Genomic DNA, 22,560 nt, shown 5'->3' with positions numbered 1-22,560 from the left:
TTTACTTTTCGAAAATCTATCACGATTCAAAATCTTATTTTGCCCGACGCGTCTGGTTTTTTTGGTACTACTATTATGGGCGCGTTCCACTGGCTGGCGCTAGGCCGAATTATTCCGTCGTCTAGCATTTTTTGTATCTGCTTTTTCACTTCGACTTTATGCTTCTCCGGCAGCCGATATGGTTTTACGTTCACCGGCGCGCTATCGGGCCGCGTATTTATTTCTTGCGTTATTGCCGTAGTCGCGCTCAGTTTAACGCCGTCTAGGTAAAATACGTCGCCGAAATCATCGCAGATTTGATTTATCGCTTCGCGTTCTTCGTTGTTTAAGTGATCGAGCTGTAATTGTTCGCGTAATTTCTCGCGTCGCTCGGTAATGGGCTCGCGTTTCTCGGTCGCGTGTAATGTGAGAACGTCGGCGGAGTCGTTCGCCGGGACGTCTTCTAATGTTACGTGAGGTGTGAGTATCTCGACCGGCTTGTCCGTCACGTTCAAAATGCTGACCGGGCATTTGAATTCGACTGGCTTTACGAGGCAATGCCCGATAAAAACTCCGGGAGCAGGTTCGCCGCTTTTTACGATGCCTACTCGGTTATGATCGGTGACGGCTTCCACGATGGTTTCGCTGCGGGGCGGTAGAGTTACCTTTCAATACGGTCGAAGTTTGAAAGTGGCTTTACCTATTTTAAACTGCTTCGATGCGTTCAAAATATCGGCCTTATGTTTAGTCAGAAAATTGTTTCCTAATATTCCCTCATATTCGATAGGGAAGTCATCCTTCACCACGTACATTGTGTGGCGTATTTTCTTATTTCCGAGGTCCACCGTCGCTTTTATTTTCCCTAACGTGTGGATTTGGTGTCCAGTTACGCCGATTAACGCTAACCGTTCTTCCCGCACCATCGTTTTATTTTTTAAATTGCCGACTTTTATTAATGTCAATGTCGCTCCTGAATCTAGCAGAAGATTCATTTCTCCTCTTTCCGCCTCCTGTATAGGCAACGTTATCATATTTAGCGGGCCCACCTTGTGCTTCTCCGTTATCTGTGATACCCTATATGTCTCAGCGGCGCGTGCCTTATTTTTTCTGGGCTTCTCTTCCTCCTCGCTACTGCTGCTGGAGGATGTGTCCTCGCTAGATTCGTTCGATTTTGTTTTTCTCACTGTGCTTACTGGTGCTTTTTTAGCAGCTTCCGTTTTTGATCGGCGCGGTCGCTCAGGCTTCGGTCGCCCGTTTAGCGACCAGCATTCGTCTCGCTTGTGCCCTGCTTTCTTGCAATACGAGCACTCGATAGTGTTGATTCCACCAGGCTTTTCCGCTTTCGGTAGTGTGTATTTGCTTGCATACCGGCTCGAGCGGCAATCTCGCCCGTAATGACCGGTCTTCCCGCATTTATGGCATTGCACGGCTGTACTTCTCGCGGTTCGAGCGTTTTCCGCGGGGAATCTGTTCTTTGACGTCGGCTGTCCGTTTCTCGGGGAGGGGCCTCTGACCTTTTCCTTTGCGCTGGCGCCGGTTATCGCCTCCTGGAGGCTCTGGTATCTTTGCGCTCGCACTAACATTTTAATGTCTTCGTGCAGTCCAATTTGAAAATTGTGCAAAGCTTGCATTTTAATGCTTTCGAGGATAGCTTTTTGCTGCTTCTGTGAGTGTCTTTGGCCTTCTTCCATGGCCTCGTATAATTTGCGTGCTAATTTTTCCACGCGTCGCCCGAATTCCTGCGCGCTTTCTCCCGGCTTTTGTCTTAGGGAGTTAAAGTCCAGTTGCAGGTGGGTCATGCCGCGCTTGCCCAGATATTCTGACTCTAGCTCGCGCTTTAGCTGTTCGAAATCGCGAATGTCGCGCGTGTCGAAATCCGTCATCGCTTTGCCCTTGAATTTTGTGCATAATATTGCTTCTAACAGCATTGCTTCATCTGCGGGCTGAATATTCTTCATTGCGTACGTGCTTGCGCTTATGAATTCGCGAACGCGCTCTCTAGATTCTCCGTTTATTTCGGGAATCATGTTACGGGCTTCCTTTAGGCTAAGGAATCCGACGTGGTGCCCTGGCTGACTACGGACGTCGCTACGTGTTTGTCCGTAGGTGACGTCCAGCGGGCCCTGGCTGCGTACGCGTCGCTCTCGTGCGTCGGAGCAATCGTAAGTGATGGATTCTAGCCGAGTCATGCGTTCCTGCATCTCGCGGATTGCGCAAAGGACTTCTACAGAGCGCTCGAACTCTGCGGCCTCTGTACGGTCCATGCGTTCCTGCATGTCGCGCATCACGCGTAGCACGTCGCTGAGCACGGAGTCTATTGCTCCTGGGCTTGTTCGCGTCGGCTCGGGGGCTCGACTTTGATCAATCTCGGACGGTCGCCCGTTTGCCGCGGGTCTGAGCCGCTCTATTTCTGCGTTAATCTGCGCGGGTGATATGTCCTCACGCGGTGCAATGGTCGCGGCAGCTCGTTGCTGGCTCATCGTGTTAGCCCGGGGGGTATAATCCTCTTTCGCGGGGTCGAATATATCGCTGTCGTATGAGGTCAGGGAGAATTCTCCTCCCCCTGCGTTCTCGCTCTGCGTATCGGCCGAGGTGTCCGATACGTCACCGTCGGTCGGGGGCAATCTGTGTGCGTCACTGTCGTGATTGTCGCTATTTTCGTCACCGCTTTGGTTAGCTATATTATCTCGCGGGTTTTCGTTCGCGTTATAGAGGCTAGTGTCTAAAAATTCGAATTCGCGTTCCACTATGACGTTGGGGTGTAACTCGAGCACAGGCGTATTATCGCCGTCAGGTTGCGCGTCTAGGTTTCGGCGCACGTGGTCTAATTCGTTGTTCGTAAGTCGTGCGGCGCGAAGACGGTTTTGGATGCTATTTTCGATCGCTCGCTGCGCGCGCTCGCTCAGCACGAAGGACGCGTTGCTGACAGGGGGGGTGCCGGGATAAGTCGTCCGACATCTATCGGCGCTTACGCTTGTATTTCCTGTAATCGCGAAGTTTCTTTCGGCGTTCGCGGTTGTATTTCCTGTAATCGCGAAATTGATTCTCGGCGTTCGATCGCGGGGGACGCTCACTATTTCTACGCTCGGCGCGTGCCGTGGTCGGCTTACAAAGTGTTTCGGACTTACAGTACTGCCGCGCAACGCATGGTGTCCGCTTTCTGCTGTGTCGGAGTCCTGCAGGGCCGCTCCGCTGCTTTGTGTCGTCTCTGCTTCGCGGTTTCCCTGCTGCGCTGCTTCGCTGGCTCGGTGCGTCCCTGTGGCGCTGCCTCGGGCTGGCGAGTCCGTGCGGTAGGTCGGGGCCTCTCCGGTGTCGCTGAGATGGGGCAGTCGGCGGCTGCTACCGTTGTTTCACTCACTCACTCGGGATCTGGCTGGCAGTTCCCCTCCGGGATATGTACCGCCGTCTAACGATCCGTTCCCGTATTGCAGGCGCAAAACTGGCAGGATGTCCTCGCGTCCGGTTGGCAGATCCCACCGCTGCCACCAATTTGTTGTGTCGTACCTTGGATCGCAGGGTCGGCACTGAGTTCTTTTGGATCCGCCGGGAGGAAGGAGAATCACTTAGCCAGTTTTTTGGTCGAACGATGTTTAATAAAGTTATTATTTGAATGATAAAAATGAATGATAAAAATAAGAATGTTGTGACCGGAACAACGAATGGAATGATAAAATATCAAATCTTAGCCACTTACTATTTAGGCTGAATTTACGGTCGCCACTGTATTTTCAGGCATCAATACAGAAAGCCTTAGTAACTGCGTTGCCCCGTCCTTCCTTCTCAGCAAGATAGCTGTCGTTTTGTCGCGGACGTGTTCAAGGCCGTCGGCCACGCCCTTGTTAAGCGAAGCGTAATATACGGAATATCGGATAGGATGTTCACTGGGGTCGCGAATCAATATTTGCTTGTTTATTATAAACAAATAACAATTTATTAATACTGGTCGTACAGCAATCTCTACTCGCGGACGTATTCGCTCGATCGCGTGGAATTACGTCGAGTCTTCTCGAACCGCCGCTATCTTCGTATGTACGGATCGTAATGATCAATAAGCGCAATACGATTTCTTGTATCACGCACTCACTGTCTCTACAAATGTAAAAATCACGCTACTGACGCTAGCGGATAACGGGATAAGACTTCCGGATTCGATTATTAAGCGTAACCGTTGAACGTGTTAACGCACCGAAAGTTTGCGAAAGACTGTCCGGGAGGAACGGGTTGAGCTCTCCCACCTCAGACTCACGCATGCGCTGAGTCTGCCTTTTAGGCGCGTAGCCATCGCATTGGCTGTTCGTACCATGAGGTGTAGATGGTACGACTCCACCTGCACTTTGTACGCCGAGTCGGTGTTGGGACTCGGCATCTGTTCTAGAGATGCTACACTGAGTGCAACGGCGTGAACTGGCTTTCGCCCGACTATCGTGCGTGAACCAATCACGTCGCTGCACCGATGAAAATCGCGCAAACGAACGAGGAGTCACTCGATTTGCACCGAGTGACTCTTAAAAGTCACAATGACAAATCCCGATTCCAGGTAAGCATGTACAGGTAATTTATTACCCATCTCTAATCTTTTTCTTTCTTTTAGGTACCCAGGATCGTTATGGAGTCGTCTCATCTAAAGGTAAGTATTGAAGGTAAGTATATCGCGACTTAAAACTATCGCACGCATAATAATATAATAATAAATTCTTAAATCGACAGGGAATGTTGTAAAAGTATCAAAATCTTAATAAAATAGTTAAATAGGCTGAAAGCCGTCAAAAGTGTAACAAAGTACTGTAAAGTGTAAAAAAGTGTAATTAAATATCGAAAATTATAAAAAAGTGAATTACAAACGTAAAGTTGGCATGTTTAGCCTGGAATTGTTCCAATTGTCTATTCTCGTTACTGAAAAACATAATTATTAATCGTAAACTAACTTTCTATCGAATTAAAGAAAATCTGCACCTAAAGTGCTAAAAGTGTATCAAAAGTGTAGAGCCGCTGCTGGCTCGTCTCGCACGCTGAAATCTCACATGTGAGTGTAGAAAGTGTAAAAGGTGTATTGAAAAGTGTAAACGTTTAAAATGTGTCAGAATACGCAAATCTTAATATAATACTCGGGAATTCGTCCCGCTCGTTGTTAATGTATGAATATCAATCAAAATAAAATGTAATATATAAAATATGTCGAATTATCGACGCTGGCTGGAATTACTTGCAATTATATGAACTTAGTGTAAAATGAATGTTAAATGAATCATATTGTTTGACTGTCACTCGCGGATCAGTCGTGGATCTACTTCTATGCTTAAAATTAATATATAGAGTGTGAATAGCGTATAAAGTGTAATGACTCTCCGTATTAGGGAAACAGGTAAGTATTGGAAAGAATATAATTACTGAAACTACAATAAACTCTTTGAACCGCATTATTGCATATGGCATGGATCGTTATCAGATTTAAATGTAATGTTGACTGGATAAATAAGTAGTATCTTCATATATATAATAAAAATGACAAAAAAAATCGTTATGAATGTTAATAGTATTAAGTACGTTCTATCGTTAATCATAGTGGAACTCTGAATAGGGAATCGGCACTTGGGGTAAATATATCTTTATTTAGGTGTGAATTTGTTGTTTATGTTGTTTTTATTTGTAAAACTCTGTCAATCTTAATTTATGTTTGTGTCGAATGCACTCGGGTGTACTTTCGTGTACTTATTATCTATTTCGCAATTTACTCGCTAATATTTGGCTCTATGCCTATCGCTATAAAACTTTATCAAAATAAACATGCAAAATTAAAATTGTCATTAAAAAACTTGTCACGCTGTATAAAATAATGGATTACAGAACGGTGTACACCCCCTGGGGTGTCTCTGTACTCTGGCTGTCAGTTTCCGTCTGCTCAGGATCTATCTCCATCTGCACCGTCTGCTCCTGCGTCACCTGCTGGCTCGCAGGCGGTGTATCACCAGCGGGCTGTTCCCCGCCCACCTGGATTAGTCGCTGCACCTGCTCCTCAGGCACCTCCTCGAACAAATCGGTTATCGTTAGGCCCTCGTGGTCGAGTGGGCCACTCTGAATGTCGGCCTGTTGTATTTCGGCCTCCAGTCGTATTGCACCTTGCGGCACTTGTTGCTCCTGACTGCTCTGCTGCACCTCGCTGACCCTCCTGGTTCTCTGGGACATGTCGCACGCCCCTCCGGTACAGTCCTGGCTCTGTCGGGGAATCACAGGTGTAACATGCGATTCCAACGTTCGGTCGTGGGCTTTTATCTCCTCGCGCATTAGCTTTCGCGATGCTGACTTAGCTGTCAGCGCTTTTGCTTCCGGGCGAGTGACCTGGATGCCGCTTGCAAAACCCGGAATGCCACCTCAGGTGAGTTTGGCAAGATCCGGAAGTAGCGCTGACAGCTAGGTGTCGTAATTAGGGCGCGGTGACTTTCGCCACACAACAGAAAGATATGGAAGGCTTTGGATGTAGAAGGATATAGAAGAATATGGTAATGCTCACTCTAAACTGGGAAGTAGTGTCGAGTCCGCGTCCGAAGGATAACTGAGAATAATGACTGACTGCGTCCCTCGGGATGTTTGTCCTTATATTCCATTTTCTTGGTGGCGGGAACGATCGAGTGGAAGGGTTGAGAGATGGAAGGGTTGCGTTGCGTCATCGGTCCAGTCCCCGATTTCTCTCCTTATATGGTCACGTTTTCCTTCTTTCCTTGTGCTCGGTGGCGGGGGTGATTGAGTGGAAGGGTTGCGTCGTTGCTTCTGCTTTCGATTTCTCTCCTTATATGGTCATTGAGTGGAAGGGTTGCGTCATCGCTTCCGTCTTCGATCTCTCTCCTTATATGGTCACGTCCCTGATTTCCCTTTTGTATGATCGTGTAACTCATTGGGTTGAGCTGGTAGTTCGAAAGTTTTCTGGAAGGGTCTGAGGGAGGGTTGTGGGGTTCTCTTGGAGCGGAAGTTAGATCCTTATGGTTAAAGTTAAGATGGGCCTCGTGGGCATCGCGAATACTTGTTGCTTATATGCTACGTGGCATGTAACTAATTCTATCGCATGAATCCGATCGTCGGTAGTCTTACCGATGGTAAGTTCGACCGTTGGTAGTTTTACTGATGGTAAGTTTGACTGTCGGTATGGTCTTACTGATGGTAAGTTCAATTGTCGGTAAGTAATCTTACTGATGGTAAGTTCGACTGTCCGTAAGTAGTCTTACTGGTGGTAATTTCAACTGTCGGTAAGTAGTTCGATGGTCGGTAAGTAGTCTTACTGATGGTAAGTTCAACTGTCGGTAAGTAGTCTTATTGATGGTAAGTTCGACTGTCGGTAAGTAGTTGTCAGGCTTTCTTAACTTATCTTGGCATTTATTCCTATGGCTTAATGTTTTTAAATTTTCCCGGGAGTGTGGTGGGGTGGACGTAACATGGGAGACCTGCCAACAGCAAAATGCGAGGATCTGTGCGCTCGCAGACGCGGAAGCCCGACAACAACTTGAATACTTTACGAAAGATAAGTTTTCGTATATTAATGATACTGTCGAAGATATATTAGACACGCTGTCCGAATGCCTTGAGAGATTACAACCGAGTCGCGCTCAATCAACCCTTGACGAATCTAATATCTTCCACGAGACGCGAGCTACCGCTATCCATTTGCCAAGAATTAACATTCCGAAATTCGCGGGTGAGATCACAAAATGGGAGAATTTTCGCGATATATTTGATTCGCTCGTTTCTAGTAGAACCGACTTATCGAACGTACAAAAGTTACATTATCTCAAGGCCAATCTGACAGGCGAAGCTAGTCTAATATTAACAAATATCCAAGTTACGGATGCTAACTATAATACCGCGTGGGATTTATTAAAAAGGCGATATGATAATCTGCGCGCTATAGTCAATGCACACTTACAATCGTTTGTCGATATTCCCAGTGTGAGCGCCCACTCTCTCGATGGGTTAAAAACTTTGAGAGACAAGTCTCATGACATCTATACCGCGTTACTGAATTTAAAGAGACCGGTTGATCAATGGCAAGACTTGATGGTTTTCATAATGGTCTCAAAACTTGATAAGTCGACCAGACGAGATTGGGAGCTCTCACTCGGGGACGATGTCGAAATTCCGAACTTTGAGAGACTTGATGGGTTTCTTACCACGCGAATCCGCGCGCTCGAAGCGGTTAATTCAAACAGTAACGTGGAGGATAAAAAGTCACTCAAACCCGGTAACGTAAAATCGCATCAAGTCTCCTCGAATAATGATTCGTACGTAGAATGTGAGGGAAATCACCCATTATATCAATGCAAAGCCTTCTTAAAGCAATCTGTTTCTCAACGAATCGAGTCGCTAAAGCAAAATAAATGCTGTTTTAATTGTATGCGAAAGGGACACTTGCCATGGGGGTGCAAAAGTAAGCACGTTTGCTCGCTCTGTAAGCAGAAGCATCACACGTTAATCCATCGCGAAAATAGTACCGCGAATACTGACGTCGTTCACAACGCGGGCGCGACGGACAAACCGTCCTGCAACTCGCTAAGTGTACACGCGGATAATACGGAGTTAAATAATATCGAAGGCGTATCAAGCAATAATTCGGCCCACCAAGCGATTATTACTACCATACTGCCGACAGCGTTTGTCAAGGGGAGGTAACCGTTCATAACGATGAAAAAATCAAATTTTTTTTGCTTAATTTTCATCCTTAAGTTGTTGAGAATACGTGGGCGATAGGATATTTTCATATTGAAAGTATTTTACGAGTTTCGCCGTGAAGACTGACGAAAAGCGCATCGCGGCAGCGGATAAAAACATGTCGGAGTTCGCAAAAAAGGCCAGGATAGAAAAAATCAACATGCAAGTGCAGCAAAGCAATATCTTTGAGGAAGAAGAAGGGACTTTATATGGTGCTGGAATAGCTGATTAGATGTAAGTTGTCAAAAACAAACATTAAATACAGATTTCAATAAATGACGGTGCAAAAGAAAGGAAATTTAATTTAGGGGGCCTTTAGGAAGCGTTTTTTTTTTCAAAAAATTGATTGCAAATAATTTTTTTCGAACGTTGAAGCCAAAAAAAAAACAGGGAAAAAAGAGGTTTTTTTTTCAAACGGCCACCATTTTGTTATAAAGGGGTTTTTTAAAAATCGGAAAATCAAAGGCCCTCCAAATTTAATCTATTTTAATAATTTTTTTGTTTTTTTTTGTTTCAGATCAACTGGCAAGGCTATGGAATGCTTCGCGCACATAGAACCATGCCGTGTGCGGCTTCGTGGATTGAGAGCTGGAGCCGCCATTTTTAATTATTTTCTTCCGAAAAAATTCTAAATTAGTTTTCATTTGTGTACAAATAAAAGCCGCGAAAAGTTTTTTTCAAATGTATTTATTTTATATCAAAAAAAATTCCTGAAATTGAGGCATTTTTTGGGCCTTTGAACGGTTACCTCCCCTTAATTAAAGGTAAAACAGGTCGATCTGTACGCGTTCGGGCCTTGTTGGATCAAGGTTCGCAAACATCATTCGTGTCGGAATCTATTGTACAACTTATAAAAGCGGAACGAAACGCCGCGTGTATAGACGTCTCCGGTATCTGCGGAACGCATGCCGGCACAGTCAAAACGGTCGCTACATTTACAGTCGAACCATGTACACCAAACGGTACGGTACTCCCGATAACGGCGTTGGTTATGTCAAAATTAACCGCGTATGTACCTAAACCGGTCCCGATCGATAAAAACACGGAGTATCTAAAGACGTTAACTTTAGCGGATTCGGAGCCCTCGAGTAAGAAACGTATTGAGTTAATTATCGGAGCGGATCATTACGGGTCAATATTGCGTGACGGATTAATTCGGGGTCCCCCTGGTTATCCCACTCCTCAACTTACAATATTCGGCTGGGTTATTTCCGGACAAGTAGGAAGTACACCTTCAAATCCGACTTAAGTATCGGATAAACGTAAATCATGCTACCACGTTAGCCTCATTAAATGATTCTATTCGCAAATTCTGGGAACTGGAGGACATTCCGCGTCAGGCTGTGTTGTCTGACGAGGAAGCTCAGTGCGAAGCCCACTTCGCTCGCACGCATACGCGTCGATCTGATGGACGATATGTCGTCAGATTGCCATTCAAAACTAGTACCCCCATCCCAATAGGCGATACGGTGACAATCGTTAAACGAATCTTTCTGTCAAACGAAGCGAGACTTTCTCGACAGCCCGATCTACTCCAAGCATATCGAGACTTTATGCACGAGTACGAAGAACTCAAGCATATGGAGATAGTCGACCCGACGGAGCCCGATAATCCTCACGCGGTCTATCTACCTCACCATGCAACGATTAAAGAGAGTAGTCAAACTACCAAGGTTCGCGTAGTTTTTAATGCATCTCGCGCGTCTTCTAATGGCACGACGCTTAACGATTTCCTTCTTGTCGGTCCGAAGCTACAGTCCGATCTCTTTGCATTAGTTTTACGGTGGCGTACTCATAAGTTTGTGTATACTGCGGATATAGAAAAGATGTTTCGGCAAATAGGTATACATCCCGAAGACGCGGATTACCAACGTATTTTCTGGCGAGCGGATCCACTCGCCGTATTACTCATCTGTAGATTACTAACGATAACGTACGGTATGGCTTGCTCGCCATATATAGCCTGTAAAATCTTGGAACAGCTCGCCGAAGGATGAAGGAGCAAAATTCCCTCTAGCGGCTTTAATTATTGTTGAAGACGTTTACGTCGACGACTTGATGTTCGATGCAGAGGATATCGTCCTCTTAAAACAAGCCCGCGATCACTAATACAGTTGCTCATGGCGGGTGGTTTCAGACCACGAAAGTGGGCCAGTAACGACACGAGATTATTAGCGGACATCCCTGAGTCGGAACACGGGCTAGCGGTTGACAGATGGCTAAGCAAGGACGCAAATCTTAAGATACTCGGTATTACGTGGAACCCTTCAGCTGATGCATTTAAAATGCTCACACAGGTAACCCCACAAGTCGAATTTACGAAGCGATCGTTTCTTTCCATGCTGGCGCGCGTCTTCGACCCACTAGGGTGGGTCGCGCCGGTAACAATCACTGCCAAGGTTATTATGCAATAGCTTTGGCTACAAAAGATTGAATGGGATGACCCACTAACGGGCGACTTACTGCGGCGTTGTCTTCACTATCAGGATCAATTATCCGCATTGAATGGAGTTAGCATTCCTCGTTGGACCGGACAGGGTAGTGAGACCCAAAAAATTGAGATCCACGGGTACGCAGATGCTTCGAATCTCGCGTATGCAGCCGTGGTCTATTTGAGAGTCGAGTCTATCCTTAACCAGGTTCATATCTCGCTATTATATGCCAAGACAAAGGTTGCACCGCTCAAGGTACAAAGCGTACCTCGACTTGAGCTTTGTGCAGCAGTCTTGCTGGTGCGCGCGATCGAATTCGTATGCAGGGCGATGAAACTCTCTCAGGTACCGATCTTCTGCTCGACGGATTCTTGGGTGGTGCTCGCATGGCTGAGATCTATCGCCACCCGTTGGAACACGTTTGTGGCGAATCGCGTGTCAGAAATACAGACAGCACTGCCGAATGCTGTCTGGAGACATGTAGCCACCCAGTATAACCCCGCCGACTGCGCCTCCCGCGGCGTAACTGCGGAGAAGTTAATCTTGCACCCCTTATGGTGGCAAGGACCTCCATGGCTTAAGGAGCCCGCCTCCGAATGGCCCGTAAGTGAATCCAACAAGGACGTGGGTACAACGTTAGAACAACGTAAAACCGTTCATGGCCACGTAAGTCAGGCGCGACCGGAGTGGAACCTTCCCTCCGAGATCTCCTCGTGGCCCAAACTAACGCGAATTACGGCGTATATACGCCGATTCACGCTTCATGCTCGTCGATCCCTTAAAATGTCGACATTATTTTTATCGGCAACAGAAGTACGCCTAGCAAAACAATTCTGGATAAAGGAGGTACAAAGAATTCACTTTGCCACAGAGATCGGGGATCTTATAACCGGCCGTATCGTTAAGTCGAGTAGTCCTATCCTGGCCCTCAATCCCTTCCTGGATGACCACGGGGTCCTACGCGTGGCCGGGAGGTTACGGCAATCGGAGCTAAACTATGACGAGAAATTTCCGATAATTCTCCCTAAATGTGGAATATCAGAACTCATTATACAGTATATGCACCTCCGCGCACTGCACGGAGGGCTACAGGTTACACTTAGGATGCTCCGTCAGCAATACTGGATATTGGGCGCCCGTAATCTAGTAAAGGGTTGTATTCGGAAGTGCGTGACTTGCGCGCGACAGCGAGCCACTTTATCGTGTCAACGTATGGGCGATCTCCCGGAGGTGCGCGTAAAATTTGCCAGACCTTTTACTTTTACCGGCGTTGACTATGCAGGACCGTTTTGTATCAGGACCTCTAAAGGGAGAGGGCAAAAGACACACAAGGCGTACTGCGCACTGTTTATCTGTCTATCGACACCAGAGTCCTGCATGGGCCGCCTGAAGTCCGGCCCACGTAAGCCCTCAAGTCTGTGAGCCCGCGAAGCCCGTGCTTAATACGCGTTTGCCCCGCATAGACCAATTCGCGCAACGTGCTGAAATGATCGGCTAAGCCCGCGCAGCCCGCCGAATTTAACGTATTGTATATTACTATACCGAAGTTTTTGCAGTAGGTACTAGCAGGAAGAAACATAATTTTTCTATTCAATATTAAATAAACTATTTATAAAATAATCAACTATATTATTATTACTTGTTTTGTTTAACATTTTTATTTGCATTATTACTTGTTTAACATTTTACATTGGTAAATGAAAAATTTCAAAAAATATCTCATTTGTATTAAATTCAACAAAAATAATTATATATATAATTGAATTTTTAATAATTTTTTAATTATAATTATGTCAACATAACATTTTCTACTTAATTCTAAGTAACAAAAATTAGTAAATTATGAAATAATAACTTTGATACACTTGAAAAGAATAATTACAAATTTAAATAATCAAATTTTTATATTGCTTTTCAAAAATAGAAGTACATCCACTAAGTCTGGATTCAGCTGACTCCGTCTACGGTTCAAAGTAAATCCAGCAGCACTGAAATTTCTTTCACTTGCTGCACTTGAAGCTGGAATGCATAAGATTTTTTTCGCCACCTGTGAAAGTCTTGGAAATATATCCTCTTTCTCTTTCCACCAATTAATAATTTTACAATCCAATGCGCACTTCGAAGCTTTATATATTTCGATTTCATTTTTATTACTATCCGCTGTATCCTCATTGTTTGAAAAATCTGCCCACTTTGAAAATTTCTGTATTTTTGCGCGTGGCTCGTTAAAAGATACAGAGGCTTGACTTTCTATTGGAGTACTTGGTGGTAGTAAACGTTTTAATTCAATCATTACCTCAACCCGCTCATCTTCATTTAACATTTTAAGATGTCTAAATGGAGGCCACAGAAACGTTGCAATTTTGTGATATATGTGAATAAAATATTTTTTTTCTGTAAAATCTAATGCCCTGCATCGCAAATCTTTTATTTCGTTTCTTTCATTGGCTATCTCTGTTTCTAGATGTTCTAATAATTTTAATTTCCATGGCAAAACAAGATGTAGTGTTGGGACATCTTCAGCCTCCATTTCCTTGCTTGCTTCTTTGAATGGCTGAAATGAGAAGTAATGTAAAAAATAATTATTGAACACTACACGGAAAAACGAAAACAGTGATTTTAATATTAAATCGATATCGATTTAATTAGGGAAGGGACAGAGAATTCCTAAATGTTCCAATGATAGCTGTGTTTAAAGTCCGACAAATAATCGGCGCGCAGTTAATATGTTGGAAACTTATGGAATATTGGATCTTGTATCTCGAAATTTAATCAGTTTTGATTAAAAAATACGCACTAAGTACCGCGTTTGACTCTCATGGCCAATTATATTGTATTTGAATTTTCGAGAGTCCTTAAGGATTTATTGTTTACTTATTTTTTAGTATTTTTTTTACGAAAATAATATATATTTTCTCTAATAAAATAATTACCTATTTAAATTTAAAGAATTTTTTAAAGTTTTCTACAGTTAAATCGAAAGAAGTTTACATAGAAATTTAAAAAATGATTTAAATATTCTTATTTAAAATTTATTTATTTTTATTAAAAAACATAAAAAATTTTTATTATTACTCACCTGGAGAAATTCATTAAGTTGTTTGAGCAATGTAATATCAATCATCTGCAGTCTCTCAAGTTCCATTTTCTCTTCAAGCAGATCATAAATTTCGTCGTACTGATTTATTATAGATTCAATCATAAGCAATCGAGTGTTCCATCGGGTGTCGTTACATTGCACTAATGTCTTAGAAAGTCTGCTTACAAGCCCATTTCTTTTCATAAATGTAACCAAAGATTTACATTCAGTAATTACTATGTTGACTTCTGGACATTCGCTTTCAATGTAAGAAGATTGGAATGTGTTTCTTAATATAGTATTAAGAACGTGGCACACACAATTTAGTCGTATGCTCTCTCTAAGAGCCGAAACTATGTTGGCTCCTTGATCAGTCACATAAATTAATTTTTTTTGATCATCCAGTGCTATACCAAATGTGGAGAGACAGAGAGATAACTCATTTTTTATATTAATGCCTGTATGTGGCTCCTTCGGGAATAATGTTGCAAAAAGCACTCTGCAAACTATTTTCCAATCCTGGAAATAACTAACTGTTAACGTCATGTAGTGATTTTTTTTCATATCATCTGTCCACATATCTGTAGTTGCACTACACTGTTCTCGCTGAATAGCTTCAAGTACCTCTGGCAATATTTCTGTACGTATTTTCTCGTGTTTATTACGCATATGTCGAGACACGGTCGATGGATGAGGTAAAAATTCTTTTGCAGACATTTTTCCTTGAATTGCAGCACAATTAATTAGAACTTGAGTGAGCGCTATAAAACCGTCTCCAAATACGGTTTCAAAAGAGCGCAAATCACGGCTACAAAACTTTACACACTTTTGTAGCACTATTTCCTTAATATTTTTTGGAATAATTACATTTTGCAAATCTTCTTGATTGTTTTTAGCGACGCAGTTATGACGTGAAATATGCGATGACCCTGATTTATGCCCATTGTAGCAATAAATTTCACCACAATCATTACACTGTACAAAATCCATCTGTTTACCTTCATTATCAACAATTATACGAAATTTTTTCCAAATTCCACTTGATAATGAACTGCACGGCGCGATAGTTTTATATTCTTCGTTGGAAATTTTATCTTTTACTTCAATTTTCCGTTTTCTAGCGGATCGTCGCTTTTCAGTTATATCTTGTTGCGAAAGGCTTGCCATTTTCAACACAAATGACTGAATGAGAAGCTATTTAGAACACACATAAACTTCTACGTAGTACGTACCCCCTTACCTCAGGGAACAAATCATTAACGCGCACCGTACGTAGCAACATAATATTTATTTAAGCGGGCCGCGCAGGCTGGGTTTCAAGGGCATGTTTACTCGAGCGGGCCGCGCAGGCTGAGCTTCGCGGGCATGTTTACTCGAGCGGGCCGCGCAGGCTGGGCTTCGCGGGCTCATGCGTCTCAGGACTTCAAGCCCTTGCACGGGTCGGGCTGGTTTGCAGGACTCTGATCGACACGCGCTGTACATTTGGAAGTCGCGGATGATTACTCCATTGATTGTTTTCTCGCATTATTCGATAGATTTACTGCTCGCCGAGGGCTCCCTGCGATCGTGTACAGCGATAACGGGACCAACTTTCAGGGTGCCGACCGCGAATTGACACGGCGAATTCGCAAAATACTCCGCGACCCTGAGCTTCAAAATCATGTCGCATCTGATGAGATCGAGTGGAAGTTTATACCGCCTGCCGCCCCGCACTTTGGCGGACTTTGGGAGGCCGGCGTGAAAAGCGTTAAATTTCATTTACGCAGAATAATCGGAGACTTCACGCCGACCTTCGAGGAGTTCACTACGCTACTATATAGAATAGAGTGCATCCTAAACTCGCGCCCAGTCGCTCCACTATTCAATGATCCTGATAGCTTTGACGCGTTAACTCCGGGGCACTTCCTAGTCGGCTCACACCTTAAAGCTGTTCCTACTCCAAGCGTGGAGGACATAAATGTGAATAGATTATCACGATGGCAAAAGATTCAACGACTGCACGAACGATTTTGGAAGGTCTGGTCGTCTGACTATTTAAACTCTTTACAACAACGCGGTAAATGGAAAACTCCGCAAGCGAACCTCACGGTCGGTGACCTCGTACTTCTGCGACACCCTAACCTCCCCCCGACAAAATGGGAGCTAGGGCGAGTCGTACAATGTCATTCCGGCGATGACGAACTAGTCCGCGTAGTAACGGTACGAACGGCGAAGTCCATATTCAAACGACCTATTACGCAAATATGCAAGCTGCCCGTTGAATCGTCTGCCAACTAACTTAGTTATAAGATAAGAACGTGCGTTGACTGTAGCTAGAACTTAAGTAATTTCATTCACTGTTCTGAACGAGGCGGGTGGAATGTTACGGAATGCGCTCATGAATTTCTACCACACAGTAGTGGTGTATTAGATTGAAGACATATAATTACTATTATGATTACTGTCGATCTTAGAACTAGGCAGCGCTCTGTGACATTCTTAAACCGGGCTTATTCGTCGTAAATACTGCGGAAGGCCTTTCGATCCTCAACATACCGGAATTATCACGCGTGTTTTGCGTGCGCGCTTTCTCCCGTCTCGCGAACCGATTGGCCGCTAAATTCCCAATGCTCCGAAAAGCTATTGATTACGCGTGTAACAGTCAGTCTGACGAAGGAGCGCTCCGACGATAGTCGTTCGTTCAGATAAATTGTAAAGTTAGCCGACGCCTGTACATAGTATATTAATAAAGTGTTTCAAACAATATCCTAATACATAGTCCGAGAGTCTTTCGACCCTCCGCCAAGAGCATAATCCAGCAAACTAGACGCTGAAACAATTAGCGAGCAAAAAAACTTAATAAGACGTAATTTAACAAAAGCCGTCATTTTCAGCGGGCAATAATCTTTGACTATATAACCAAAATGGTTATATAGTCAAAGGTAATAACATTATAAATTATGTAGTTTCATACACATATACTACACATGAGATCCGTTGCTATAATTTTTATTTTCTCTCAAGCTGTCAACCTAATCGCTATTCTCAGTAAGTAGAATATATATAATCCGATGTTTTCTATAAACAGTAATATCATCTCCCGATGACGCGTGACTCCGTGACTGCTTAAGAGGTAAACTTTCTTTAAAAAGGAAAAGTTAAGGATTAAAGATCCGCATGAATTAATAATACGTTTTTAACAGATTACTACGTTTGAAAAATTCAAAAGATTACTAATCCCTGACGTGTTTATGGCCGTATAGGTGAACTAGGTACTGCCTGGGCCAATATATAAGGTTGAAAGATTGATTGATATCATCTCTCATAAATATATCTTACATATATTTTATATTATATTAATGATCTTTCTTCTTCTAATATTGAGAAAACTGTTTAAATATATATACCGATTATATTATTGTCTACAACAATGATATTTTTTATATACTTGGCGCGAGACACTATCGTGTGTCTTGATATTTTTATATATCTTATATAGTTTATTTGATAATAAAATATATCGTTTAACATTTTGTATTTATTTTGTTCTTAATTTAATCACTTCTAATTTTATAGTGGAAATATATTAACGGGACTACCTGCGCAAGTATTATATATATATATTGTATATGTATATATACATATATAAAACTAATTTAGTCTTTATTTGTATTAATTTTTTAAATACATATTCTGACAATCTGCTAAAAGTTGATAAAACAGCGATGAATGATTTATTATGTCTCTCTCTTTCCTCATCTTTTACCATCGGGATCTCACTTAATGTTTCGATTTTCTGCCACCTAGACGATGAAGGCGCGTTTTATGTCTATTACACATCGGAGCATTGTGAGGATATAGGCACTGGCAGTCCATGGTTATATAGTCAAAGATAAAATCCTTATACACGGAAGCGACATCATAAAGACACTTCCGTTACCAATTGGATGGTATTCCGAAGAATGTCAGGAAGCAAATAATAAACATTTTCGACAAGCTCGGTTATCATGTAGTCGTATGTTCAATCGAACGGCATCAAACGAAGACATTCTTCATTATATGTTGATAGCTTCCGATCCTTTTGTTAGTCGTAGCAGATATATAGAAAGTCGAAAAGTTAAAGAACTGTCTGATGCTGGAAAAAATATGTTGGTAATGTAAAATCCTTCCGCTTATTGTGTTGAGACGTACAGACACGTACAAGCGCACACACAAATTTACAACAGAGAGGGTTTGGAGTCAATAAATACCGTGGATATGACAAACCATGGGGTCCTAATCTCTGTGACACGCGCGGGAACGCACGCACGCGTGCTCGCGCACGCACGCACACACACACACACACACACACACACACACACACACACACACACACACACACACACACGCGCGCGCGCGCGCGCGCAGGCAGAGTCAAATGTAAATGGCCCTTTTCAGTGCCACATAATGTGCGAAATCCAATCGGCTACCTCCACGTGGTGCACATCGGGTAAAGCTGAAGCCAACGGTAGATCTGACCCTAGTTGATGTTAATTAACGCTAAAATGTAATAAATGAACGCTTGCCGTAAAGTTTGTTCATGATTATTAATATAGACGGATATACGAATCTTCTGTGTGAATTTCAAATCCAACAAAAAAAAGCTAACGGCCAGCAGGAAATAAACTTAGTCGGTTTTTCGATTGATACATCCTTAATTAGCATGAAAACGTAATTAGTGAAAGCGTCCTGTCAAATTTGTTCAAGATTATTAATCTAGGTATTCAGATTAATCTTCTGTGTGAATTTCAAGTCCCCCAAAAAAAGCTAACGGCCAGCAGGAAATAAACTTAGTCGGTTTTTCGATTAATACATCCTTAATTAGCATGAAAACGTAATTAGTGAAAGCGTCCTGTCAAGTTTGTTCAAGATTATTAATCTAGGTATTCAGATGAATTTTCTGTGTGAATTTCAAGTCCCCCCAAAAAAGCTAACGGCCAGCAGAAAATAAACTTAGTCGGTTTTTCGATTGATACATTCTTAATTAGCATGAAAATGTAATTAGTGAAAGCGTGCCGTCAAGTTTGTTCAAGATTATTAATCTGGGTATTCAGATGAATCTTCTCCGTGAATTTCAGGTCCCTAAATAAAAGCTAACGGCCAGCAGGAAATAAACTTAATCGTTTTTTCGATTAATGCATCCTTAATTAGCGTAAAAATGTAATTAATGAACGCGTGCCGTCCGATTTCGAAATTTAGGCAGTGACCCGTCAAAGTGCAATCAGTAACGAGTATTTAAAAAAAAAATTGTTTCGATTCGTTTAGATTTGACCTCTCGCATGTAATTTTGTCAGAAAAAAAATACAAGATCTCTAAAATTGACCACTGTGGCGCCGCCCACGTCTCGGCTCTCTCGTCGCGTCGCCCCTCTACTCCAGCTATCGTTCGTGCCGTACCCGTCACCTGTGCCTTGCCATATTCCTTCCCTTTATCTCTTTTTACCTATTTCTCCCCTTCTCCTTCCTTTCACCTCCTCACTCTCTCACCTCCACTCTCCCTCGCTCGCTCGCTCGCTCTCGCCCCTCTAACCTCCTCTGAACCTCCTTTCTATTCCAAGTTGGCCTCGCTCACACACACGCCTGTCACTCTCACCAGTACCGGAAACGGAACCCCAATAATGAAAAATAATTATAGAAATGGATAAATTAAAGTATATTAGTGTTGACCAAGCTTAACTATTTTCGAATAATGCAACATTAACCCTTTATTTAGGTTTTTTCAAATATTTGTCATTCCTGACATTAACATACAGCATATAAAAATAATGATAAATTTAATTAAATTGAAGCATATTCTTGAATGAAATAGATACTTTATTTGCCCCAAGGGGCCTTAAAGGGCGTTTTCAAGGGACGTACCCAACCATGTACATTGGCGTTTTGAAGGGACGTACCCAACCCTGTACATTTCACTCTTCCTATCCCGACCTGGCCCTCGGCCTTATACATTCTCGCTCCCCCCCCTCCCTTTCTCGTTCTTTATCCTTTCCCTTTCCGTCGCTGCACCCTTCCCTTCCCTTACTCCCCTATCTCTTCCTTCTTTCTCCTGGAGACTTTAATGCTAGACTCTCCTCTATCTGTTTCCCTCCTCATCCCATTTTACCTCCTTCCCATCTATCCATAGTCTCCTATTCGTCAGGACCGCTGACCTTCCTTTCAGTCTTTCCTCTCTTGCCTTTACTACCAGCTTGTGCCTATAGGCTCTCTCCTCCATCGTGAGTTCCTCGTCGACTCCTACTTCCCATCTTCTCCATATCTCCTCACTCCTTCCAATTATATCTTCCTTGTCGTCTTCCTCTTCCAGCTCCATAAACAGCACTTCCCTCTTGTCCGCACCTATCACCTCCACAATTCTTATCGGATTTATCCTTCCCATCACTCTTTCCATGATTGTTTCTACCAACTCCTTTCTTTCCTTCGGTCCTTCTCCTGTTACTCTCCTCCATATGAGGCTCCTTTTCCTCTTCTCGGCTTTCTCCCTTTTCTTTTTTTCGTCTTTTCGCTCCGCCTCTCTTTCTTTCCTTTCTCTTCTTCTTCTTCTTACTTCCTCCTCTCTGTCTTCCGCCATTCGCCATAATCTGTTCCTCTCTGCATCGTGTTTCTTCTCCTTATCTCTATCCTCCATCCCTCTTTTGTCATTCCTAGCCTCTCTTTTTCCTCTGTTGCCTCTGTCCTCCTCCCCACTCATCTCTCTTCTTTTCGCCTCACTCTCAATCCATCCCTTCTTTTTCCTCATCTTTTCGTCTCCCCGTCTTACCACCGTTCTTTTCACCTCCTCGCTGGAGTTTCTCCTCTCTTCACCTCTACCTTCCTCCTCACTTGTCACTACCTCCCACCAATCTCTTCCCCATCCTTTTTCACTCCATCCTCTTTCACTGCTCTCTTCTCCCTCTTCTTCTGACGTCTCTTTCATCGCCGTTCCTCTTCTGCTCTTCTTCACCTTCTCTATCTCTCTCTCCTTCTGTCTCCGTCTGCTGCTCTCATCCGCTCCTTTCCTTTCCACCTCTCTTCGCTCTTCGCTCTCCTTGATCTGAATCACTTCAGTCTGCTTCTTCTCCATCTTTTCTAACTGTGTTCTTAACTCCTTCAATTCCTTCCTGACTTCCTTTCCTTCTCGTCTTATTTTCTTCATAATTCCTTGCTTTCTCTCTTAGTTCCTTCGCAATTTCCTTAGCCCACTCAGCCTCCTCCAACTTTTGTCCCTCCCTCGGCATACTCTCCTTTTTGTCGCTATATTAAATAGAGCCTTATATTAGTATGTTGTATTTATCCACCTCTCCTCTCTTTACCAGCCCCCTTTTCTATCATAATGTCTGCCTATAACCTATCCATCCATTTATGCTTGTCTCTGCCTTCCTCACTCTCCTTCCTCTCTGCGTTAACGCTTCTAACTTAATGCGCCACTTACGCTCCTCTGGATATTCCTCAGCGTCTCTCCTCCTTCGCACTCTCAAATCAATTCCTGTGTATTCTCGTAGCCCTCGTACTATCTTTACTCGCTGCTCACCTGCTTTTCAACTTTCAACCGCATCGCGCGTTCCCAAACCTCGTCTCGACGTCCCGCAGGGGTGTCAGCCCGCCGCTTCCCCATTTCTCACTCTCATCTGCCCGCGTGTTCTCGAGCGCTGTGCTTCGACGCCCCGCAGTGATGCCAACCCACTCTTTTGGAGGGGCCGACACCCCGCGCCGTCTCAGCCCCAGCTTCTCGCACGGGTGCCAACTCGCCGACCCAGCGTCGTCTCGACTTTCTCCTCACCGCCATCTCGCCTCTCTACTCACCACACGCGTCTCCGTGCTTTGCAGTTCCACGCCCTCTCTCTCTCTCTCTCTCTCTCTCTCTCTCTCTCTCTCTCTCTCTCTCTCTCCTCTCTCTCTCTCTCTCTCTCTCTCTCTCTCTCTCTCTCTCTCTCTCTCTCTCTCTATCTCTCTCTCTATCTCTCTCTCTATCTCTCTCTCTCTCTCTCTCTCTATCTCTATCTCTATCTCTATCTCTATCTCTATCTCTATCTCTATCTCTATCTCTATCTCTATCTCTATCTCTATCTCTATCTCTATCTCTATCTCTATCTCTATCTCTATCTCTATCTCTATCTCTATCTCTATCTCTATCTCTATCTCTATCTCTATCTCTATCTCTATCTCTATCTCTATCTCTATCTCTATCTCTATCTCTATCTCTATCTCTATCTCTATCTCTATCTCTATCTCTATCTCTATCTCTATCTCTATCTCTATCTCTATCTCTATCTCTATCTCTATCTCTATCTCTATCTCTATCTCTATCTCTATCTCTATCTCTATCTCTATCTCTATCTCTATCTTATCTCTATCTCTATCTCTATCTCTATCTCTATCTCTA

General features: G+C 43.5%; 1 protein-coding gene across 1 annotated transcript; it reads right to left on the bottom strand.

Annotated features, from left to right (window-relative positions):
• Positions 1 to 3,879: 3,879 nt before the first annotated feature.
• Positions 3,880 to 9,091, bottom strand: LOC139784886 (uncharacterized). Its single transcript, XM_071724063.1, has 2 exons — positions 6,488 to 9,091; positions 3,880 to 6,192 (listed from the first exon to the last, which is right to left on the bottom strand). Exon 2 carries the CDS (start codon positions 6,160 to 6,162, stop codon positions 5,818 to 5,820), a length of 345 nt encoding a protein of 114 aa, XP_071580164.1. The 5' UTR covers positions 6,163 to 6,192; positions 6,488 to 9,091; the 3' UTR covers positions 3,880 to 5,817.
• Between the last annotated feature and the right edge of the window lie 13,469 nt (positions 9,092 to 22,560).

Source organism: Temnothorax nylanderi, unplaced genomic scaffold (genome assembly GCF_030848795.1).
Source record: "Temnothorax nylanderi isolate EJ_2023f unplaced genomic scaffold, tnyl_v1.0 TNYL_tig0697_pilon, whole genome shotgun sequence".
Taxonomy (NCBI): Eukaryota; Metazoa; Arthropoda; class Insecta; order Hymenoptera; family Formicidae; genus Temnothorax; species Temnothorax nylanderi.
The sequence above is the reverse complement of the archived record's forward strand: the minus strand, read 5'-3'. Positions and strand labels throughout refer to the sequence as shown.